The sequence below is a fragment of the Oncorhynchus nerka genome, linkage group LG15, assembly GCF_034236695.1.
Source record: "Oncorhynchus nerka isolate Pitt River linkage group LG15, Oner_Uvic_2.0, whole genome shotgun sequence".
In the NCBI taxonomy this organism is placed as follows: Eukaryota; Metazoa; Chordata; class Actinopteri; order Salmoniformes; family Salmonidae; genus Oncorhynchus; species Oncorhynchus nerka.
The window spans coordinates 47,615,345-47,637,299 of NC_088410.1; the positions used below are offsets into that span (position 1 = coordinate 47,615,345).

General features: G+C 42.7%; 1 protein-coding gene across 4 annotated transcripts in view; it reads left to right on the plus strand.

Moving 5' to 3' along the window:
- Positions 1 to 1,013: 1,013 nt before the first annotated feature.
- Positions 1,014 to 21,955, plus strand: part of LOC115142817 (ubiquitin carboxyl-terminal hydrolase 37-like) — a 37,811-nt gene continuing 16,869 nt past the window's right edge. Inside the window, exons 1-16 of one of the 4 annotated variants that reach the window (XM_065001646.1) lie at positions 1,391 to 1,782; positions 3,601 to 3,880; positions 8,335 to 8,687; positions 9,143 to 9,304; positions 9,651 to 9,782; positions 10,386 to 10,518; positions 10,622 to 10,758; positions 10,901 to 11,000; positions 11,131 to 11,210; positions 11,411 to 11,661; positions 13,894 to 13,972; positions 14,722 to 14,857; positions 14,943 to 15,245; positions 15,619 to 15,823; positions 18,056 to 18,174; positions 18,305 to 19,882. In XM_065001646.1, the coding sequence (XP_064857718.1) occupies positions 9,291 to 9,304; positions 9,651 to 9,782; positions 10,386 to 10,518; positions 10,622 to 10,758; positions 10,901 to 11,000; positions 11,131 to 11,210; positions 11,411 to 11,661; positions 13,894 to 13,972; positions 14,722 to 14,734 (939 nt within the window). In that variant the 5' untranslated portion in view covers positions 1,391 to 1,782; positions 3,601 to 3,880; positions 8,335 to 8,687; positions 9,143 to 9,290 and the 3' untranslated portion in view covers positions 14,735 to 14,857; positions 14,943 to 15,245; positions 15,619 to 15,823; positions 18,056 to 18,174; positions 18,305 to 19,882. Of the gene's footprint in view, positions 1,100 to 1,390; positions 1,783 to 3,600; positions 3,881 to 8,334; positions 8,688 to 9,142; positions 9,305 to 9,650; positions 9,783 to 10,385; positions 10,519 to 10,621; positions 10,759 to 10,900; positions 11,001 to 11,130; positions 11,211 to 11,410; positions 11,662 to 13,893; positions 13,973 to 14,721; positions 14,858 to 14,942; positions 15,246 to 15,618; positions 15,824 to 18,055; positions 18,175 to 18,304; positions 19,883 to 21,955 lie in introns of those variants that run through there. The other 3 variants (XM_029682581.2, XM_029682580.2, XM_029682582.2) reach the window with 3 other exon arrangements.

Here is a 21,955-nt window from a genome sequence, read left to right on the forward strand (position 1 = left end):
CACTGGCCCAAAGGCGGACTCAACCAGGGGCACATCAGCTGACATTTCCATTGTTGTCACAAGAGGGGAAGTAAGTGGAGAAAAGTTGGCATATGTTTCTGAGACGCGGAGAAGGTCCATGTCAGGCATATATCCATGGAGTGCTTTGTAGAGACAACTTCTGCAAAACATTTTAAAACCTTAACATCAGGTTGGAGAGATTACTATGACACAGACTCATAGTAGACACAGACTTTTCCAGAAACAGCACAAGCCCAAAAGTTGAAATAAAATGGATTAAAATATACAGATTTATAGATTTAAAAAAATCACAAAACATTTTTCGAAATGTTTCCATTCTAGGAATCTCCAATTTACCTTAATCCATCAGCACACGAGTTAGTAAGTTTACGGAACTCTATCCCATCAACCGGACCTGGCTTCACACAATAATTAACAAGGATTTACTGTTACATAGGCTGAATACTTTTCAGGTGCATTTTTTTATGGATATTGATAGACTCACAAGTGTTCTTGGCTCGTGCCAACGCTGTTCTGTGTCTGTGCAGCTGTGAACTGGTGGTGCAGCAGGAATGTTTAGTTGAGAGTAGTGCGCTGTCTGGTAAAGAAGGGCCACCAGATGATCGCACACAGCACTTCCTGCAACACAGGAGCAGTGGCGTTGGACCACGATCCCTGGTACGGAGTGCTTTAACACCATCTGTGAAGATAAGTGTGATGAAAGACTGAAGTGAGAAACAATAATGATGTGGCCCATAAATAACAATAAACAGTAGTGTCTGGTCTTCTTAACTAGGGGCTCATTTAACTATACAGGAATACATTCTGTCTCAGTAACACAATTACCAAACACTGCATCAACAGATCTTTACCAAATAACCTGTGGGCAATTCTAAATTGGGATTGGGACCCATCATTAATATCTATCTATTGATAAGATTAAACGTTGACACTGTCTCCAACACATTTTGACAATGATGACAGTGTCCCACAGGAGATGTTTAACAAGGTCCCTAGTAGCCATCTATAACCTTTCCCTACTCTCACGCTGTGCGGCTTTTCACTCTTCCTCATGGACCTGTGACAGGCAGCCCTCACGGTAATCTCCCCTGTCAATGTATCTTCGTTAGATAATGTTTAGAAGACCTGAATAACAATTATTTTTAGCTAGCAAATATGGCTAGCAAGCACAACTTAACCAAGCTAACGAAAATACACACGTTCTCAGGTAGATCCTGTCAACGTTGTATCATTTTACGAAGTAACTATCTAGCTAGCTACAGTTAATAGTTAAATTAGCTAGCTAATATGATTGTCGCTAGCTAACGTTATATCTGTCACTGACTTGGTAACGTTATTCACCTACATACTTATCTAAGTAGCTTCCTATATACATCTTGAACCCCTTTTAATTATTGCTAGCTGGAGTCAATGAGGCTGATTTAACAATTCGATGTAGATGATGAATATTAATTTGAGGCAAGTCCTGAAGACAACTAGTAAAAAACTGCGACACAGTAGTAGTAATGTTATATCGTCGATAACAACTAGACTGTCGCCGGTATGAAGTGTGTTTAGAACGTCCGATATAAAGGCATAAGGGCTATTTTCTAGTTGCAGAAAGACAGCAGTAGGGTGCAAAGGCAGTTCGCCAGTTACAGCAGCGCGTCCGCTGAACGATAACGAAGAGGTAGGTGAGATCACGGAGACCGGGGTGAGAAGGTGATGAAGCGTACTTCATGAGCTGTAACCAAAAAACAACTGGCATTTGGAAAGTTTGAGGTGAGGGAGAAAGTGAAACAAGTATTGTTAGCATTGTATCTTGCTATAGTACTGTAGCTGGATCGAATTCTCCGTTAGCTAGCCAGAGAAATGTTGAGCAACATTATGAAACTTAGCTGATCAAAAAATTGAGTTTATTGTTTGAAACTTAGCTGGCTAATAAAGCCAGACAGCTAGCTAACGTTACAACATCAAATGAGCTAACGTTAGTTCCCTAACCAATTCGCTATAGTATTAATTGGTAACGTTATACGACTCTTTGCCGTTCCTCAACTTACTGGACCCTGACAATCTGTGTGAAATGTTAATTACCTAATGAACTAACTACTATCTGTGAACTAATGTTTTCCCTCGACAGTATATGGTTAATTTTCAGAATGAGAGAATTAGGTGAAAATAAGGCGTTGCTTGTTAAACAAGTGGATTCAGGGATCAAGTGTAGCTGGAGCTGGGCCTGGCTTATGCTGGATGCCAATAGAGGTGAAAGAAACGCAACACACTTTCCCTCTCAGTGGATAAAAAGAGGTATGCCAGGTGTACTCTCTGCCTGAAAGAGATCAATTGTGCCAACAAAGGGTATCATGCTCTGCTGCACATTGTAGAACAGATGTCCACAGGCGGATGACAGCCCACTTGGAATTTGCCAAAAGGCACCTAAAGGACTCCCAGACCATGAGAAACAAGTCTCTGGTCTGAAACCAAGATTGAACTCTTTGGATGGAATGTCAAGCGTCACGTCTGGAGGAAAGCTCCTCATCCACTGTGGCTCAGTCGCTGGGGATGAAACTTCCTCTACAGTTTTCTAGGAAAATGTCCCACACATACCGGAAGGCTGCCAGGTGGTTCGTTGCCTCTCTGAACACTCTGTTCCTCTTGTCATCAAGCCTCAGGTAGCGACAGATATCCTCATATCTTCCGACCGACATGGTGGCCTTATACATTGGATTCTGCAGTGGATCCACAAATAGCTCCTGTGGAGACATCCCACCTTTTTTCCCCATGCCAATAAAGGCCTTTAGTACCTCTGTTGACATCTTGCCACTCTGTCCCTTTTGCTGGCTGTTACTATTATTTGTCCTTCTAAATGTGTACTCCTCAATTTTGTTGTCACTAATGAACAGTTCTCAGGCAACTTTTGGTGACATAACTGTTGACCCTGGAGCAGGCCCTGGGCAGCTCCTCAGGATGTTATGGCTTCTGGTCCTGCCTTTATTGGGGGGGTTCAGCCCAGTAAGACCCTGTTTTACTCAGTCTATTTGACTGGTTTTCACTCTCAGAGGAGTCCTCCACATCTGTAGAATCATCTAGGACAGCTGGACTACCAGGTGCAACTCCAACTTGACCCACAGGCACATACAGTTGAAGTAGGAAGTTTCCATACACTTACACGGAACCCAAACCGCCCGCGCAAGTGCATGCGCAAATTGATTTTGTCCCCCCACACCACACGTGATCACGAAACACAGGTTAAAATATCAAAGCAAACTCTGAACCAACTATATTATTTTGGGGGCGGAATGCTGTTTTTAGCTCCTTTTCTTGCCTGCATTTTCCAGTGACCCTGTTGAAATGTATTTTGATTCTTCTGATTTCACCGCGATTGAGGAGTGACTCCATTATTGAGGAGTGACTCCATTATGCCAATAATATACATGATGGCAGGCTGATTACTGTAATTAGCCAGTCTCTTTCACCTTACAACCAAACCACTCTGGTATGAGATATAAACAATGCATTTACTGAATAAACGCCCATGAAATAAGAAACTGTAATATTATACAACTAAAAATAAACAATACTTTATGCTTTTCTAAACAGCATGGATTAACAGACACCACCTGCAAAAACAGAAGTTGGTCGCCCTTGTATTATTGAGGCACACAGGGAAGGAGGAGAAGGTGTTGAGAAGGGAGCATGGGCAATAATACCACCTTGTCCAGGAGCTGCTCTTGGACCCTGCCCGACATCACCGATACTTCCGGATGAGTGCAGAAGAGATGGAGACTCTTCTGTTTTTTGTTGGCCCAGACCTCACCAAGCAGACGACCAACTACAGGACCCCAATAAAGCCTAAGCAAAGACTAGCTGTCGCTCTAAGGTTAGTTATTGGAAAAGGTTGTATTGTGTAAGCAGGTGCATGGATGTAAAGAAACTCCAGCAAGCCTGTGATCATGATGCTCCACAGATGTAGGCCTTTGTTCCATTCCATCTAGGAAGCAGATTTTCCAGTTATAGTGTCTTCATTATACTCAAGGTACGTAAGACACACTGTTCTTTGTTTAGACTTATTTATTATTATTCAAGGTGACAAACAGTCACAACATGGCATGGTGAACATGTAGGTGACATTAACAGTTACAGTAAGGCATGGTGCACCTGTTGTAGGTGACATTAACAGTCACATCAAGGCATGGTGAACATGTAGGTGACATTAACAATCACATCAAGGCATGGTGAACATGTAGGTGACATTAACAGTCACATCAAGGCATGGTGAACATGTAGGTGACATTAACGGTCACATCAAAAAAGTGCAAATAGTGCATACATAAATGTTTCCCTTTTTAAAGCACTAAAACAGAACATGGGCCTAAGTATGCGCAGGGCTGGGTTCTGCCTTTTCGGAGATGATTATTGATGTGACTGGGAGTCTCTGTCCTAGCTCTCTTGAGAGAATGTACTGAATGTACTGTCATCACAGCTATATGTTGGAGACCTAGGTTCTGGTGAGTATTGATCCCTGGGCTCATCGTACATGATTGGCTGTAGTCCACCTCTTCCGTGCGGAGTACTTGCGGGCCGTGGTGGTGGCAGTGGTGTTGCCTGCTGGTCATCCCAGTTACAGTGCCTTGCGAAAGTATTCGGCCCCCTTGAACTTTGCGACCTTCTGCCACATTTCAGGCTTCAAACATAAAGATATAAAACTGTATTTTTTTGTGAAGAATCAACAAGTGGGACACAATCATGAAGTGGAACGACATTTATTGGATATTTCAAACTTTTTTAACAAATCAAAAACTGAAAAATTGGGCGTGCAAAATTATTCAGCCCCCTTAAGTTAATACTTTGTAGCGCCACCTTTTGCAGCTGTAAGTCGCTTGGGGTATGTCTCTATCAGTTTTGCACATCGAGAGACTGAAATTCTTTCCCATTCCTCCTTGCAAAACAGCTCGAGCTCAGTGAGGTTGGATGGAGAGCATTTGTGAACAGCAGTTTTCAGTTCTTTCCACAGATTCTCGATTGGATTCAGGTCTGGACTTTGACTTGGCCATTCTAACACCTGGATATGTTTATTTTTGAACCATTCCATTGTAGATTTTGCTTGGCCGCAAATGGGTCTTCCAAGTGGACAATGACCCCAAGCATACTTCCAATTCCAAATTTGTGGACAGAACTGAAAAAGCATGTGCGAGCAAGGAGACCTACAAACCTGACTCAGTTACATCAGTTCTGTAAGGAGGAATGTGCCAAAATTCACCCAACTTATTGTGGGAAGCTTGTGGGAGGCTACCCAAAACGTTTGACCCAAGTTAAACAATTTAAAGGCAATGCTGCCAAATACTAATTGAGTGTATGTAAACTTCTGACCCACTGGGAATGTGATGAAAGCTGAAATAAATAATTCTCTATTATTCTGACATTTCACATTCTTATAATAAAGTGGTTATCCTAACTGACCTAAGACAGGGAATTTTTACTAGGATTAAATGTCAGGAATTGTGAAAAACTGAGTTTAAATGTATTTGCCTAAGGTGTATGTAAGCTTCCGACTTCAACTGTAGTCTGTGTCATCTGAATTGGATACCTCAGATTGGCATCTGTAAAACCATTTTGGTTGTATATCTGGCAACATTCTTATGAGCCTCTTAATGAAACTCCTTTTACTCAATTAGTTAAAAGGGAGAAATGAAAACTGTAATTAATGAACATTTAAAAATAAGATATTTAATAAATATTATATTAATTACTTGGATTTTATTTTTGTGGCAAAAAGAAAGGTCAATTTGACGACGCAATAATATATATTTGACCCTATATTTGAAAACTTGGGGTAGTGATGCAAAAACTATTTTTACTTAAAAAATAAGAAATTAAAAAACAAAACTAGAATGTTAGAACATTAAAGACACATTATTTAAGGATTTCCTGGAATATTAGATGATGACATTTGGGGGGGGGGGGGTTAATACGGCAAAAAAAAACATTAGGAAGGGTAATTTTGACCAGCATTGCATCCAAGGGTTTTTAAGATGTTTTTCTTTATATATTTTTTTTAGCTTTGAGTTAGGTTCACATTAAACAGTTTTTATTTTACACACAGAGAATGATCATGTAGATCATTCTTTGTTGTTTAATTAGTTAAAACCTGCACTTCTCTTTAGCTGTAACGACTCTCGTTGGTAGAAGGAAACCAAGGCGCAGCGTGGTAGGCATACATCGTATCTTTGTTGATGACACCAAACAAAATAACAAAGTCAAAAAAACGAAAACGCACAGTTCTGTCAGGCTACAGAAACTAAACAGAAAACAAGATCCCACAACCTAATGGTGGGAAAAAGGGCTGCCTAAGTATGATCCCCAATCAGAGACAACGATAGACAGCTGCCTCTGATTGGGAACCACACTCAGCCAAAAACAAAGAAACAGAAAACATAGACTTCCCCACCTGAGTCACACCCTGACCTAACCAAACGTAGAGAATAATAAGGATCTCTAAGGTCAGGGTGTGACACTAGCAGGGAATTCTTTTGCATGTTTCAGTGCAACAAAACGAAAGTGTCACCTTTTTGGGCCCTCACCAGATTGCATTCCTGCAAATAACAAGTATCCTGTTTCAGGCTCAATGTATTTGGACCAATGACAACTTGACACATGTAGCTATGAGTACAGGACTGAAATTCCTACACAGATTCTAAACAGATGTTCAACTGACAAACAACTATTTACATTGATTGTTAATTCCCTATTGACCTCTAGTCCTCTGCGTTGTGTATTATCTTAAAATATTCTTACATCGGGGTGGTTAGCATTTTTTGGGGGGTATGATATTTATACCTCAAACTTTCTCACTCAACGTTATTCATGATTCATTCATGACTATCTTTAATCATGGTGTTCTATTCTTATTTACAATAAGTGACTCCAACGTGACACAATACATTATTTACAATTAATTTATATTACGATTACATTTTAAGTCATTTAGCAGACGCTCCTAACCAGAGTGACTTAATTAGTGGATTCATCTTCACATACAGTCCCTTCAGAAAGTATTCACACCCCTAGACTTTTTCCACATTTTGTTGTGTTACAGCCTGCATTTAGAATTGAGTAAATATATTTTTTCTCTCACCCAATTATACAAAATACCCCATAACGACAAAGTTAAAACATATTTTTTGAAATGTTTGCAAATGTATTGAAAATTAAATTAAATATTCAATTTACATACTATACTGTAAGTATTCACACCCCTAAGTTGAAACACATTTGGCAGCGATTACAGCTGTGAGTATTTCTGAGTAAATCTAGGAGCTTTCCACACCTGGATTATGCAACATTTGGCCATTTAGTCTTTTCAAAATTCTTAAGCTCCATCAGATTGGTTATTAACTTTCACTGGGCACTTTAAGCTCTGCTCACTGACCATTGAGCTTTAATTGAACCAATCACTTTCATTCTGCCCTTGAGGCAGAGCTGCCCTCAGGGCAAGATTGAATACGGAAAACTGTCCCTAACCAATCTGGATTGTTATTTGAGGTTTAGGCTAAACCTGTTCACATTCTTTTGACCAACCCTTTGTCCATCTGCTGGTGAATATGAGAAAAAGCATTTAGCAATTCAATAAACCGATGACCACCCCACAAACAACATGGAAGCTATCAAAAAACAAGGAAGATGAAGGCACTTAAAATGCATTTATTGTGGTGGCATGTTCAAATAAACAATATATAAAACATGTATGTAAAGAAAGGAACAAGAAAACAATGGAGCATATCTACAGTATTGTATGTATACTGCGCAACTTTACTTTCAATAAAACATATTTGATAATTGAACTCTATATTTTAAACAATTCTAGATTGGGTTGCCAGACTGTGGTGTCATACATGACCGATGACATCACAATGGTCTTAAAGCCAATTTGAAAAATGTGGATATGTATCAGTCTTAATTGGTTATCGACATGGCTTGTTTCTGCTGGTGCAAAAAGGTATGAAATCAGGTCATTTAATCAATTAACAACTACTTCAATTCTGGAGTAGTATTTTTCTCTTAGACCTAGCGGGAATAATTAAGTAAAAGTAGATTCTGATTGACGAATACATAAAAAGTGTACATGAAATGTATATGAAGTTCAGCTTTTGCAAATGTCACTCAATGTAACTTGTCTATACTGTGTTATTTGAGGTTGAGGATAGATAGCTAAGTTCCTCTAATTTAGGCCTACATGTTCCTATTAATATGACCCCCACCACACACATTTTTTTTTCTACATTGGCTGGGGATCGGGGAAAATTATTTAGCACTAACACATATTCTTGTCAACAGAAAAAACGGCAGAAAGCCAATTCAATTGATGTGGAGCAGAAGACAAGAAATAAGAAGGAGAGTAGCACTTCATCTCCCTCTCCAATTCCAACTGACCGTTCTGAACGGAATTCCTCCGCCACCTCTGACCCCTCACCCTCTGACCAACTCTCCTCCCTCTATCCACCTCCCTCTCCTGTTAACTGTTCCTCTCGGCCTTGCTCTCCTGCTAAACAGCCCTCTCTCCCCAGGTCACCTGTCAAACACCCTTCCCCAGTGAAATCCTCTCCAGTGGTGTCCTGCCCTAGTTCTCCCTCTCCTACCAACCCTCTGTACAGTCATGGAGACACCAGCCAAGAGGGCGCAACAGTCAGGTAATTCAAACAAAAATAAAATAAGTACAGTGCCATCCTAGAGTCCCCTTGAAGAGTTGGCTTTAGAGCTACAAGACCAGGGCCAGTGTTAATCCAGAGTATGAGAGCTAATCTAGGATCAGGTCCTCTCTGTCCATAATAATCTGATTTATTATGATCTAAAAGGAAATACTGATCCTAGATCAAACTCCTACTCTGAGACGCTTGATAACAGTCCCAGAAAGTTATTTTCCTCAAACTGCAGTTTTAGGCTCTTCTAATCACATCTAGTGGATGAATAGAGTACTAACCTATTGCCCTGGTCTACTTAGTACACTGCATTTATATGGACATCAATACATGCATAACTACTCAGACTGTGTTTATAGTACAGTATAGTATTTAAGAGAGATACTGTGTAGAGTGATACTATCTCTGCGTTGGAAGCTTTACACCTGTTTCTCTCCTTCCTTCAGACCTCTGTCTCTTCAGGACCACTCTAGCCCAAGGCCCCAGAGGTCAGGCTCAGGTGCCAGAAGTCAGACTCTTCCCAGGGCCAGCTCAGCCACCAGAAGGTCAGAGGAGACCCAGGGGGCCAGAGGAGAACGGGGGGCCCTGGTCAACATGGAACTTCTTGGGTAAACCAAAACACACCGCAAATGCAACCACAACACAATGCAAATGCATTGAAAATAAGCTCTTTATTGTTTAGATATCAATGTCTGATATACTATGGGGATGGGGCTTACTATCAAGCATGTCCGTTTTATTAGATATTTATAAACCCATGAATTATGGCGATCTTGGTCTAAAGGACATCCACTTCTTTGTGTACTCATAGAGTGACATAGAACTTATCCCTGACCAAGATGGCTGCCATTGTCAGCACTTTCCAGAGTTATGAAGGTTTATGACATAGGCCACTCAATGTTTCTAGGATATTGTATCTCTATGTGTGTACTGATGGCTGGTTCTTCTTCACAGGTTGCCTAACATTGGCAACACTTGCTTCCTAAACGCCACCCTGCAGTGCCTCCTGGTCCTGCCTTCCTTCTCAAAGGAAATCCTACGCCAGGAACAACTCTGGAGCTCCTCCCCCTTCTCCAACCTGCTCAGGTAAGGGAAGGCACAAAAGTAGACACACCCCCACCCACCCATTATTTGTGTTCATAAATTCAAGGAGGGACACACTCTTCATGCCACTTCTATAGAAAGTGATTTTCGTAGCAGGTTAGGAAAGCATTTTTGCTAACCCTTTCCCTAACCTTAACCACTTCATATTCCGCGGCATTTATTTATTTCCATTTTTGTTTTGTTTTCGGGAATCTTCATAACCCAGAGGAACAACAATGACACAATGATTATGATGTAGATATTTGTAGGCCAATTTGGAAACTGTAGAATGACTATATTACCCATACAGGTCATTGACTGAACATTCCACATTAGTATGGGACATTTGGTAGCTTTTAAAATGCTCTGGAAATGAGAGCAGTATCCAAACCAAATATCTTAGGAGAATAAGCAACACATTTTTGTTGTTTTGCTTCATTGTCAGTCCTCAAAGGTGAAATTATATTGAATCGAATGAATCATTTCTAATGATGGGGTGCCGCAAGATAAAAAATATTTGGATATACTCATCTGCCTCTTCAGCCGTAAGCCAGTAGGTTGACACCATCCAGTCAGCTGCTAATTTACTCTCTGTCTCCCCTACAGGTGTCTGTCTGATGTGCACCGTTTGGGTCTACCTGACAGTGGCGCAAACCAGGCCTCAAAAGCAGACCTCATGTGGAAGGTCAAGTACTCCTTGTCGGGATATGATTTGAAGTATCTGGGGGACACGCAACAGGTAACTGAGGCACTACTCTCTTCTGAACATGCACTCTTTTTGCAAGGGTTCATTTTCTCTCAATAATTAGATTTTATCTTGGTATTTTTCTTTCTCATCAAAGGACGCACACGAGTTACTTGTGAATATGCTGTGCCAGCTGAAGGAGGAGGGCATGATACTGAAGACACTCTGGGTGAACTATACCTGCCCTGTTTCCCAGTTGGAGTTCCAGCTTGTCTCAGTGCGCACATGTACCAGGTAAGAGCTCCCATTGGTTGTAATGTATCTACTGGTAACATGATCGTTCTACAAATGATATTACAAAATACATGGCATAACATTGTAGAGACCTGAAACAGAAACCCGATGCATTTTTCTTCTCTTTGTCCTGCTTCTGAAGCTGTGGGCGCGAGTCGTCCACCAGAGAGGACTACAATCACTTCTCATTGGACTTCAGCTCTGAGCGCACCTTGCTAAGCAGCCTAGCACTCACTTTTAAAGTCAGCACGCAGGGTTTAGCCCTGGGTGTAGAGACTAACACCCAGGGCAAGCTGCCCACTGTCTCAGAATACGGTATCTTATTATTGTAGTGGTATCACTCATTTTGTAATGCTTTTGTTTCTAACCCAGGGAGAAAAGGTTGAATTCACATGTGCGGGCTGCAAGGGCCTCCACGCCTCAAAGGTGGAGCAGTTCCACACACTGCCTCTGTGAGTTGCCCCTTTATAACCTCTCATAGAACTGGCAGTATTTAATGAAATGAGTTGTCATTGTGTCCTGAGCATTTAGGAGTAATTACTTCCTGAGCAGGTTGTAGGACTTAGGGATGAGCACCACCGAACAAATTTCACTCATCTGTTATTTGTTGACTGGTTTCATTGTCTGTCTGTTCTTCTCTGTCTCTGGGCAGTGTGCTGGTTCTGCATCTAAAGAGGTTTGGAGGACCTGGGGGGTTGGAGAAGCTGGAGGCTCCTCTTTTGTTTCCTTCGGAGCTGAGGCTCTCCACCTTCTGTGGGGACACGGTGCCACCCCTGCACAGTGCCAGCCCACAGGCCCTCACCAACCAGAACCCCAATATCCAGGTGTCCATCCCCCAGACCCTCGCCAGCCAAGTCCCCAACCCACCCGGAGAGACCAAAGATAGCGCCCTCTGCTGTTCAGGTAGGTCATGGCATCACAACAATATTCTTGTTCCAACACCACACAATCCACCCACTCCCAAATGGTCCTGCAGACAGAGAAGCTAGAAGCTGCAAATTAAAATGTTTCTCAGACATCTTCAGTGATGTACGGAAGCTGTTTTAGACCAGAGCAATTCAGACAAGCGACCACGTTTTCACAGCTCTTTATATGTATATTTGACCCCTCAGATTCAAATGACCAAATGACGATCCTCGTTTGCTAAGTCAAACGACACCGCTGGTTCTGCTCACACTGCCCTACCCTGTGCTCTGACCTCTTTCTCCCCTCTCTCTCCAGATGAAATCTCGCGTCTTGTGACGGCCGGCCGCCCAACAACCTGCCCGCTTGACCCTATTCCTCCTCTCTTCTCCAGACCATTTCCGGAGACCTTCTCCCTTACCTCACCTCGCTCATCAACTCATCCCTGACCGCTGGCTACGTCCCTTCTGTCTTCAAGAGAGCGAGAGTTGCACCCCTTCTGAAAAAACCTACACTCGATCCCTCCGATGTCAACAACTACAGACCAGTATCCCTTCTTTCTTTTCTCTCCAAAACTCTTGAACGTGCCGTCCTTGGCCAGCTCTCCCGCTATCTCTCTCAGAATGACCTTCTTGATCCAAATCAGTCAGGTTTCAAGACTAGTCATTCAACTGAGACTGCTCTTCTCTGTATCACGGAGGCCCTCCGCACTGCTAAAGCTAACTCTCTCTCCTCTGCTCTCATCCTTCTAGACCTATCGGCTGCCTTCGATACTGTGAACCATCAGATCCTCCTCTCCACCCTCTCCCGAGTTGGGCATCTCCGGCGCGGCCCACGCTTGATTGCGTCCTGCCTGACAGGTCGCTCCTACCAGGTGGCGTGGCGAGAATCTGTCTCCTCACCACGCGCTCTCACCACTGGCGTCCCCAGGGCTCTGTTCTAGGCCCTCTCCTATTCTCGCTATACACCAAGTCACTTGGCTCTGTCATAACCTCACATGGTCTCTCCTATCATTGCTATGCAGACGACACACAATTAATCTTCTCCTTTCCCCTTCTGATGACCAGGTGGCGAAACGCATCTCTGCATGTCTGGCAGACATATCAGTGTGGATGACGGATCACCACCTCAAGCTGAACCTCGGCAAGACGGAGCTGCTCTTCCTCCCGGGGAAGGACTGCCCATTCCATGATCTCGCCATCACGGTTGACAACTCCATTGTGTCCTCCTCCCAGAGCGCTAAGAACCTTGGCGTGATCCTGGACAACACCCTGTCGTTCTCAACTAACATCAAGGCGGTGGCCCGTTCTTGTAGGTTCATGCTCTACAACATCCGCAGAGTACGACCCTGCCTCACACAGGAAGCAGCGCAGGTCCTAATCCAGGCACTTGTCATCTCCCGTCTGGATTACTGCAACTCGCTGTTGGCTGGGCTCCCTGCCTGTGCCATTAAACCCCTACAACTCATCCAGAACGCCGCAGCCCGTCTGGTGTTCAACCTTCCCAAGTTCTCTCACGTCACCCCGCTCCTCCGCTCTCTCCACTGGCTTCCAGTTGAAGCTCGCATCCGCTACAAGACCATGGTGCTTGCCTACGGAGCTGTGAGGGGAACGGCACCTCAGTACCTCAGGCTCTGATCAGGCCCTACACCCAAACAAGGGCACTGCGTTCATCCACCTCTGGCCTGCTCGCCTCCCTACCACTGAGGAGTACAGTTCCCCGCGCAGCCCAGTCAAAACTGTTCGCTGCTCTGGCCCCCAATGGTGGAACAAACTCCTCACGATGCCAGGACAGCGGAGTCAATCACCACCTTCCGGAGACACCTGAAACCCCACCTCTTTCAGGAATACCTAGGACAGGATAAAGTAATCCTTCTCACCCCCCTTAAAAGATTTAGATGCACTATTGTAAAGTGGCTGTTCCACTGGATGTCTTAAGGTGAACGCACCAATTTGTAAGTCGCTCTGGATAAGAGCGTCTGCTAAATGACTTAAATGTAATGTAAATGTAATGACCAGGAACCAGGGAAAGTGCTGTGGACAGCCTCAGTGGTGAGGAGAGATAGAGAGTGAAACCAGTGAAATATAAGTTATGACAGAACACTGAGATAGTTATGAGGAGTACATGATATAGTAGATCTGCAGTAGGCGAGTAGTGTAGTGGACTGTAGACAGTGTGGTGGACTGTAGGGGAAATGAGAATCCAATGATCACATGTGTTTTCTTACTGAAGAAGCAGCCAGTGAAGTCAGTGAATGGCTACTACCAGCTGACTGGCGTAGTCTCTCATTTGGGAGGCTCCGCAAACTCCGGTAAGTAAATACCTTAAAACACATACATGCAAATGCACAGTACATATGGCATAGGCTGAATCCCAAATCACTCCCTTCTCCTCGACTTTCAATTTGCGCATTCACGTGCGCCTCTGCCATTTAAACAAGTATCCCAAAGCTGAGGGAGTGAAAATGATCGAGGGTTGAAGGCCGGGATAATAATAATTTGTAGACTGCAAATTGACAGCAAGAAGCCCAAACAGATATCATATTTGACTCATTTCAAACCTTGCTTACATTTGTGTACAATCACGTATATCTCTTTATTAGGCGTAGGAAGACTTTGGATCAGATTTCCAAAATGAAAATCACTTGGAACTGATTTGCTGGTGTTTTTACAGTCTTTTAACAATTACAATTGTTTGCTCATAAAACATGGGGTGGGCCAAATAAAATCACCCGTGGGCCAAATTCATCCGACGGTCCGCCAGTTGGGGAACCCTGGTGTAGGGGATAATTAGACCCTCCGATAGCCTCTTAGACCAAACGAGCAAGGCTTCAGAGCGAAGTGCCATCCCGACAAGCACTGCTATATGTTTAGAGTTTGCGCAATTTAATTCAAAGGAATGGAGAGGCATGCCACGTGTATGTGTTTATCTCTGATTTCCAAACTTGACACTTGTAACAGATAAAATACCTTCCAAATGAACTGTTTAATTGTTATAACACACTCCATTACACACAAGAGCCTGACCCTTGACCTCGAGTCTGTCTTCTTTGTTCCACAGGGCACTACATTAGTGACATCTTGAATGCCAGTGGAAACTGGTTCTGCTGTAACGACAGCCAAGTGTCAATGTCCAATGAAGCCACTGTGCTGAGGACCAGAGCCCGGAGTGCTTACCTGCTCTTCTATATGTTCAGGTACTGCTTACTCTCTACATCTATATTCTTGTGTTGCTATATATGTGTACTGTATGTGCAGTAAGTGGTTCCTTTCACCCTTCAGGGCAGGAGAGAATTAGGCCCCAGCACACAGGGCCTAACAGGGCCTCCAGCACCAGCCTCAACAGGGGCAGCACCTGGACCAGCCTCCACACACCAAGCTCAGCCTCAAAAGGCTCAGCCCAGTCTCAACAGGGGTTGTACAGGCCTAGACTAAATACCCTCAGCCCAGCTTCAACAGTGGTAGTCCTAGGCCCAGCTTTAACACCCCCAGCCCTGCCTCAACAGGGGCAGCACCAAGCCCGGCTTCAACACTCCCTGCCCAGCCTCAACAAGGGGGGTGGGGGTGTTATGATCACTACTGGCTGTAAGTTAACAAGTAATGCGCGTTTGGGGCAATACTGGATGTATCCAAGGCTCAGCCAGTCGTTCACATAACAACAGGATGTAGCACGTGACAGAAGAGAGAAGAGACAATCAATAGGCTCTGTGCATTATACCGCCTCCAATGTTCTAATTTACTTCCTACAGGGTTGATGACTTCCTGCAGCGATTTCTGCTATTGTTTTTATCATTAGCTTGATAGCTATCTAACTGTTGTTGATGCATTTCTGACTGAAATAGTTTGCAATGGCTACGTTTAAATTACAGCCCCGCGAATGAGGTGCTAATGAGAGTGACTTTGTTGAAGGAAAAATTGGGGAGCGACAATTCCTAAAAAAGAGGTTTTGTTCCTACAGTCTTCTCATGGAACTGGCACATTGAAAAGAGACCTGGTGTTTGGGAAAGAAGACTGAAACCTCCTGCTCCGACTGAGGAGGATGAAGAACAAAGGTGCGCTGCCTATGGGACTGTGCCACCTCTGATCAGGTCCAGACACGTGATTACTGTGCAGCCCCTGAACCCGCAGCCCTGGACACGGCCCTAATGGCAAATCATGAGCACGTAAGAGAAATTGAGGAGCTTCGAGCCAAGCTGGAGAAACTGACCGCCCAACACGGCTTTGGTCAGAAGTTTACATACACCTTAGCCAAATACATTTAAACTCAGTTTTTCACAATTCCTGACATTTAATCCTAGTAAAAATTCCCAGTCTTAGGTCAGTTAGGATCATCACTTTATTTTAAGAATGTCAAAATGTCAGAATAATAGAATTATTTATTTAAGCTTTTATTGCTTTCATCACATTTTTAGTGGGTCAGAAGTTTACATACACTCAATTAGTATTTGGTTGCATTGCCTTTAAATTATTTAACTTGGGTCAAACATTTCAGGTAGCCTTCCACAACAAGTTGGGTGAATTTTGGCCCATTTCTGCTGACAGAGCTGGTGTAACGGAGTCAGTTTTGTTGGCCTCCTAGCTTGCACACACTTTTTCTGTTCTGCCCACAAATGTTCTATAGGATTAAGGTCAGGGCTTTGTGATTGCCACTCCAATACTGTAACTTTCTACTGGTGAAGGAGAGTCGGACCAAACTGCAGCGTGTAGATTTCGATCCATGTTTAATAAAACAACTTAACACGAATCAACACACAAACTCAACAAAACAATAAATGAAACGAAAACCGAAAACAGCCTATACATGTGTCTACAAACCTCTAACAAGGACATCAAGACACACAGGACAATCACCCACAATACAACCAAAGAATATGGCTTCCTAAATATGGTTCCCAATCAGAGACAACGGTAAACACCTGCCTCTGATTGAGAACCACTTCAGACAGCCATAGACTCTCCCAGAACACCCCACTAAGCTACAATCCCACTAAGCTACACACCACATACAAAAACCCATGTCACACCCTGGCCTGACCAAAACATAAAGAAAAACACAAAATACTTCGACCAGGGCGTGACAAATACCTTGACGTTGTTGTCGTTAAGCCATTTTGCCACAACTTTGGCTGTATGCTTGGGGTCATCAAGACCCATTTGCAACCAAGCTTTAACTTCTTGACTGATGTTTTGAGATATTGCTTCAATATATCCACATAATTTTCCTTTCCTCACGATGCCATCTATTTTGTGAAGTGCACCAGTCCCTCCTGCATCAAAGCACTCCCACAACATGATGCTGCCACCCTCGTGCTTCACGGTTGGGATGGTGTTCTTTGCCTTGCAAGCCTGCCCCTTTTTCCTCCAAACATAACAATGGTCATTATGGCCAAACAGTTCTATTTTTGATTCATCAGACCAGAGGACATTTCTCCAAAAAGTACGATCTTTGTCCCCATGTGCGTTGCAAACTGTAGTCTGGCTTTTTTATGGCGGTTTTGGAGCAGTGGCATCTTCCTTGCTGGGCGGCCTTTCAGGTTATGTCGATATAGGACTCGGTTTACTGTGGATATAGATACTTTTGTAACTGTTTCCTTGAGCATCTTCACAAGGTCCTTTGCTGTTGTTCTGGGATTGATTTACACGTTTCACACCAAAGTACGTTCACAGAACGCGTTTCCTTCCTGAGCGGTTGTTTTTCTGAGATCTTTGCTGATTTCTTTTGATTTTCCCATGAAGTCAAGCAAAGAGGTTTGAAGGTAAGCCTTGAAATATTTCCACAGATGCACCTCCAATTGACTCAAATGATGTCAATTAGGCTATCAGAAGCTTCTAAAGCCATGGAATCATTTTCTGGATTTTATCAAGCTGTTTAAAGGCACAGTTAACTTAGTGTATGTAAACTTCTGACCCATTGTGATACAGTGAGTTATAAGTGAAATAATCTGTCTGTAAACAATTGTTGGAAAAATGTATTGTGTCATGCACAAAGTAGATGTCCTAACCGACTTGCCAAAACTATAGTTTGTTAACAAGAAATTTGTGGAGTGGTTGAAAAACGAGTTTCAATGACTCCAACCTAAGTGTATGTAAACTTCCGACTTCAACTGTATATTGTCTTTACATTAGATTTCAGTTAACCCCCAAAAATGCTCCCAGGTCGTCCCTGCAAATAAGATTTGGTTCTTAGTCCACTTCCCAGGTTAAATAATGGAACATTTAAAACAAATTCACTGCTGTGATGATAGCTGCTATGAATTACAGTAGAATTGCAGTAACAAGTAAAACAGGCTACAATAGCAGCTTGGTCATGTCTAGTGCTACTTGATGATCAGAGAAGATGGGCAATAATAGTAATGAGCTTTTTTGGTATTCAAATACTCTGGGTCTGTCTTTAGATTTGCAATCTACCCCCACCTGATGGCCTTCTGGCACTTGACTGAGAAAACAGCAGAGACCAAGTTTACAAGTCACAAGCACCAATCCATCTGAAACAAGTGTTACTCGAAGAAAACTGGTAAGTGACAACTTCATTAAATACTTAGAATATTATTTGATCTTACTGTAATTTCAAAACATGATTTACTTTTTGTTATGGACCGAATATAAGGACTATATTGTACTAAAACATTTTTCTTTACATTCAGACACTGCCATCAATCGACGAGTTCTTCTTGTTTATGACTCATCTGTCGCTGGGTCGGAAGCAGAAGGATTTAGCCCATTGGTTCAGCATCCACCAATCGACAGGGAGACTGATTATCATCTCTTGGGCCAACTTCTTCTACGGTCTGCTTGGATCAGCACGGATATGGATCCCCAGGGAAACCATCAAAGCCCACCTGCCACCCGAGTTCAAGGACTATCCAGACACCCAGGTAGTGATCGACTGCACTGAACTCCGCTGCCAGACAACATCTTCACTACTACTGCAGAGTGAGGTGTTTTCTTCCTGTTACAGGAATTAAATTCCTTGGTTTTAATACCCAATTAAAATGAATCACTCTGTCAATTCATAAGAGTCTGTAAGACCCTTATTTGTATAAAATGGACAGAGACCAGTCTTTGAAATCAACCAGCTGTAACGGTATTCCTGTGGTTAAGTAGAGGCGGACCAAACCGCAGCGTGGTTATATTGACTCATGTTTAATAAAAACACGAACACTACAAAACAATAAACGTGGAAAACTAAAAACAGCCCTATCTGGTACAAAACACAGAGACAGGAACAATCACCCACAAACACACAGTGAAACCTAGGCTACCTAAGTATGATTCTCAATCAGAGACAACTAATGACACCTGCCTCTGATTGAGAACCATACTAGGCCGAAACATAGAAATACCCCAAAACATAGAAAAACAAACATAGACTGCCCACCCAACTCACGCCCTGACCATATTAAATAAATACAAAACAAAGGAAATAAAGGTCAGAACGTGACACCAGCTGCGTTTATTCTCGTGAGTACTGCTCATTATATATTTTATCACAGGTTATAAACTGAAAATTACGTCATCGTTTTCTAAACTGTTCCGTCTCTTCTCGACACTGGTACAAAGGCTGTATAGTTCTCAAGCCTTCCCACATCGTCTAGAGCCAAGGTCAGCCTGTGTAGATAAGTATTCTAGCCAGTCTGGCGATATAGTTCATTCATTTCTACCAAGGAACAGACAGTCATTGTTCTAATTCTTGATTATATTTACACACATTATATTCGGTACTAGGATTAGAAAGAAAATTCATACATATACAGTAACATAATAGTATTCTGATTAGTACATATACAGTAACATAATAGTATTCTGATTAGTCTGATTGAAATGTATACATAATTAGTCATTATTGATAAAAATTCCCTTAACACTTCCTACAAGTCACACTGTACCTTTAAGGGCATGTTGGGAATGTCACCACATGGAGCTGTCACTTTTATGTCATCGTTGTGTGCTGGATCTGTGATTGACAAGGAGATCTTCAAGCAGTCCGGATTTATTTCCTTACTGTACATGTGTTTATTTGGTAGTAGCAAAATAATAATTTGTTTATCTACGACATGTATCAATCATTTGTGTTGTAGTGAATATCAGTTTGTGTGGAGCTTGTATTGGCTTTAATTAGGCAATGAGTTTAGGGGTGGGGGAAAGAAATCAAGTGAACACAGAATAGCCAGAATGCAAGACTGTATACAATGTTAGAGATGTGTAATTGATTAACTGAACAATTGAACATTTGCTGAAATACATTATTTTAAACAAATATATTATACTGAGGTTTCTTCACAAGAACATCAATACTTATTTTTCATGAAACCACTAAACTTGGCACCCATGCAGGGGATCCATTCAGGTGCGAGAGACACTTCTGCAAGTAGTGGTAAAAATAAGTGTTCAACCTTCTCTCTTATAGTTTTTGAAACCTGTAGATCTTTAGACATCCTTTCAACTAGGATGTCCTCCTGTGCACAGATGACAGATCACACCAGCTACAACCTGTGAGAAGAATTTGACCTTGCACCTGCCAGTAGTAAGCATGAAATCTCTTCAACTTCAGCTCTCCATTCTGTATCCTCAGGTAAAGGCAGTCAACATAACTTTGTACATTTGGGCACTTGACCTCTAAGAGTCCAATGTGTGGTCTCACACTGGGATCAAATATGATGCCATCTGGAGAGGATCCTAACCACGGAGCATCTGGGTGCACTACGAAGCCACATGGAAAGAAGTTAACATTCTTCAGTGTGCAGTACTCCTGTACAGCCACTGGCTCCATGGCTAGCCCCCTCTTCATCTCCACGGTCTGCACACCAGATCCCTTGAACATCCGCTCAGCTAGGCGGTCCGCTGAGGTCTCTCCCCGGACATGGCAAACCTCTCGGAAACGAGAGGATGTTATTCTCATTTTCCTGAGCTGAAGCCATTCCGGGCTGGTGCTCTGCTCCCTTGTAGCAACCTCGACTTTGTGTGACATCTCGTAGGTTGTCTCTAATGCATTGACATGGAACTGCCCCTGATGGCTAAGGACGTAAGCACACTGGGAAGACTGAAGCCTGTTGCCATCTTAACGGAAGTATTAGTGGAGAAGGGGCATCGGCAATTTTCACAATTTCACGGGTCTTTGGCTGTGGAAGTTGATAGGACAGCACACTGCCAGCTTGCACTGGCCCAAAGGCGGACTCAACCAGGGGCACATCAGCTAACATTTCCATTGTTGTCACAAGAGGGGAGTAAGTGGAGAAAAGTTGGCATATGTTTCTGAGACGCGGAGAAGGTCCATGTCAGGCATATATCCATGGAGTGCTTTGTAGAGACAACTTCTGCAAAACATTTTAAAACCTTAACATCAGGTTGGAGAGATTACTATGACACAGACTCATAGTAGACACAGATTTTTCCAGAAACAGCACAAGCCCAAAAGTTTAAATAAATTGGATTAAAATATACAGAAATATAGATTTAAAAAAATCACAAGAATATGTTTTCGAAATGTTTCCATTCTAGGAACCTCCAACTTACCTTATTCCATCAGCACACGAGTTAGTAGGTTTACGGAACTCTATCCCATCAACCGGACCTGGCTTCACACAATAATTAACAAGGATTTACTGTTACATAGGCTGAATACTTTTCAGGTGCATTTTTTTATGGATATTGATAGACTCACAAGTGTTCTTGGCTCGTGCCAACGCTGTTCTGTGTCTGTGCAGCTGTGAACTGGTGGTGCAGCAGGAATGTTTAGTTGAGAGTAGTGCGCTGTCTGGTAAAGAAGGGCCACCAGATGATTGCACACAGCACTTCCTGCAACACAGGAGCAGTGGCGTTGGACCACGATCCCTGGTACGGAGTGCTTTAACACCATCTGTGAAGATAAGTGTGATGAAAGACTGAAGTGAGAAACAATAATGATGTGGCCCATAAATAACAATAAACAGTAGTGTCTGGTCTTCTTAACTAGGGGCTCATTTAACTATACAGGAATACATTCTGTCTCAGTAACACAATTACCAAACACTGCATCAACAGATCTTTACCAAATAACCTGTGGGCAATTCTAAATTGGGATTGGGACCCATCATTAATATCTATCTATTGATAAGATTAAACGTTGACACTGTCTCCAACACATTTTGACAATGATGACAGTGTCCCACAGGAGATGTTTAACAAGGTCCCTAGTAAGCCATCTATAACCTTTCCCTACTCTCATGCTGTGCGGCTTTTCACTCTTCCTCATGGACCTGTGACAGGCAGCCCTCACGGTAATCTCCCCTGTCAATGTATCTTCGTTAGATAATGTT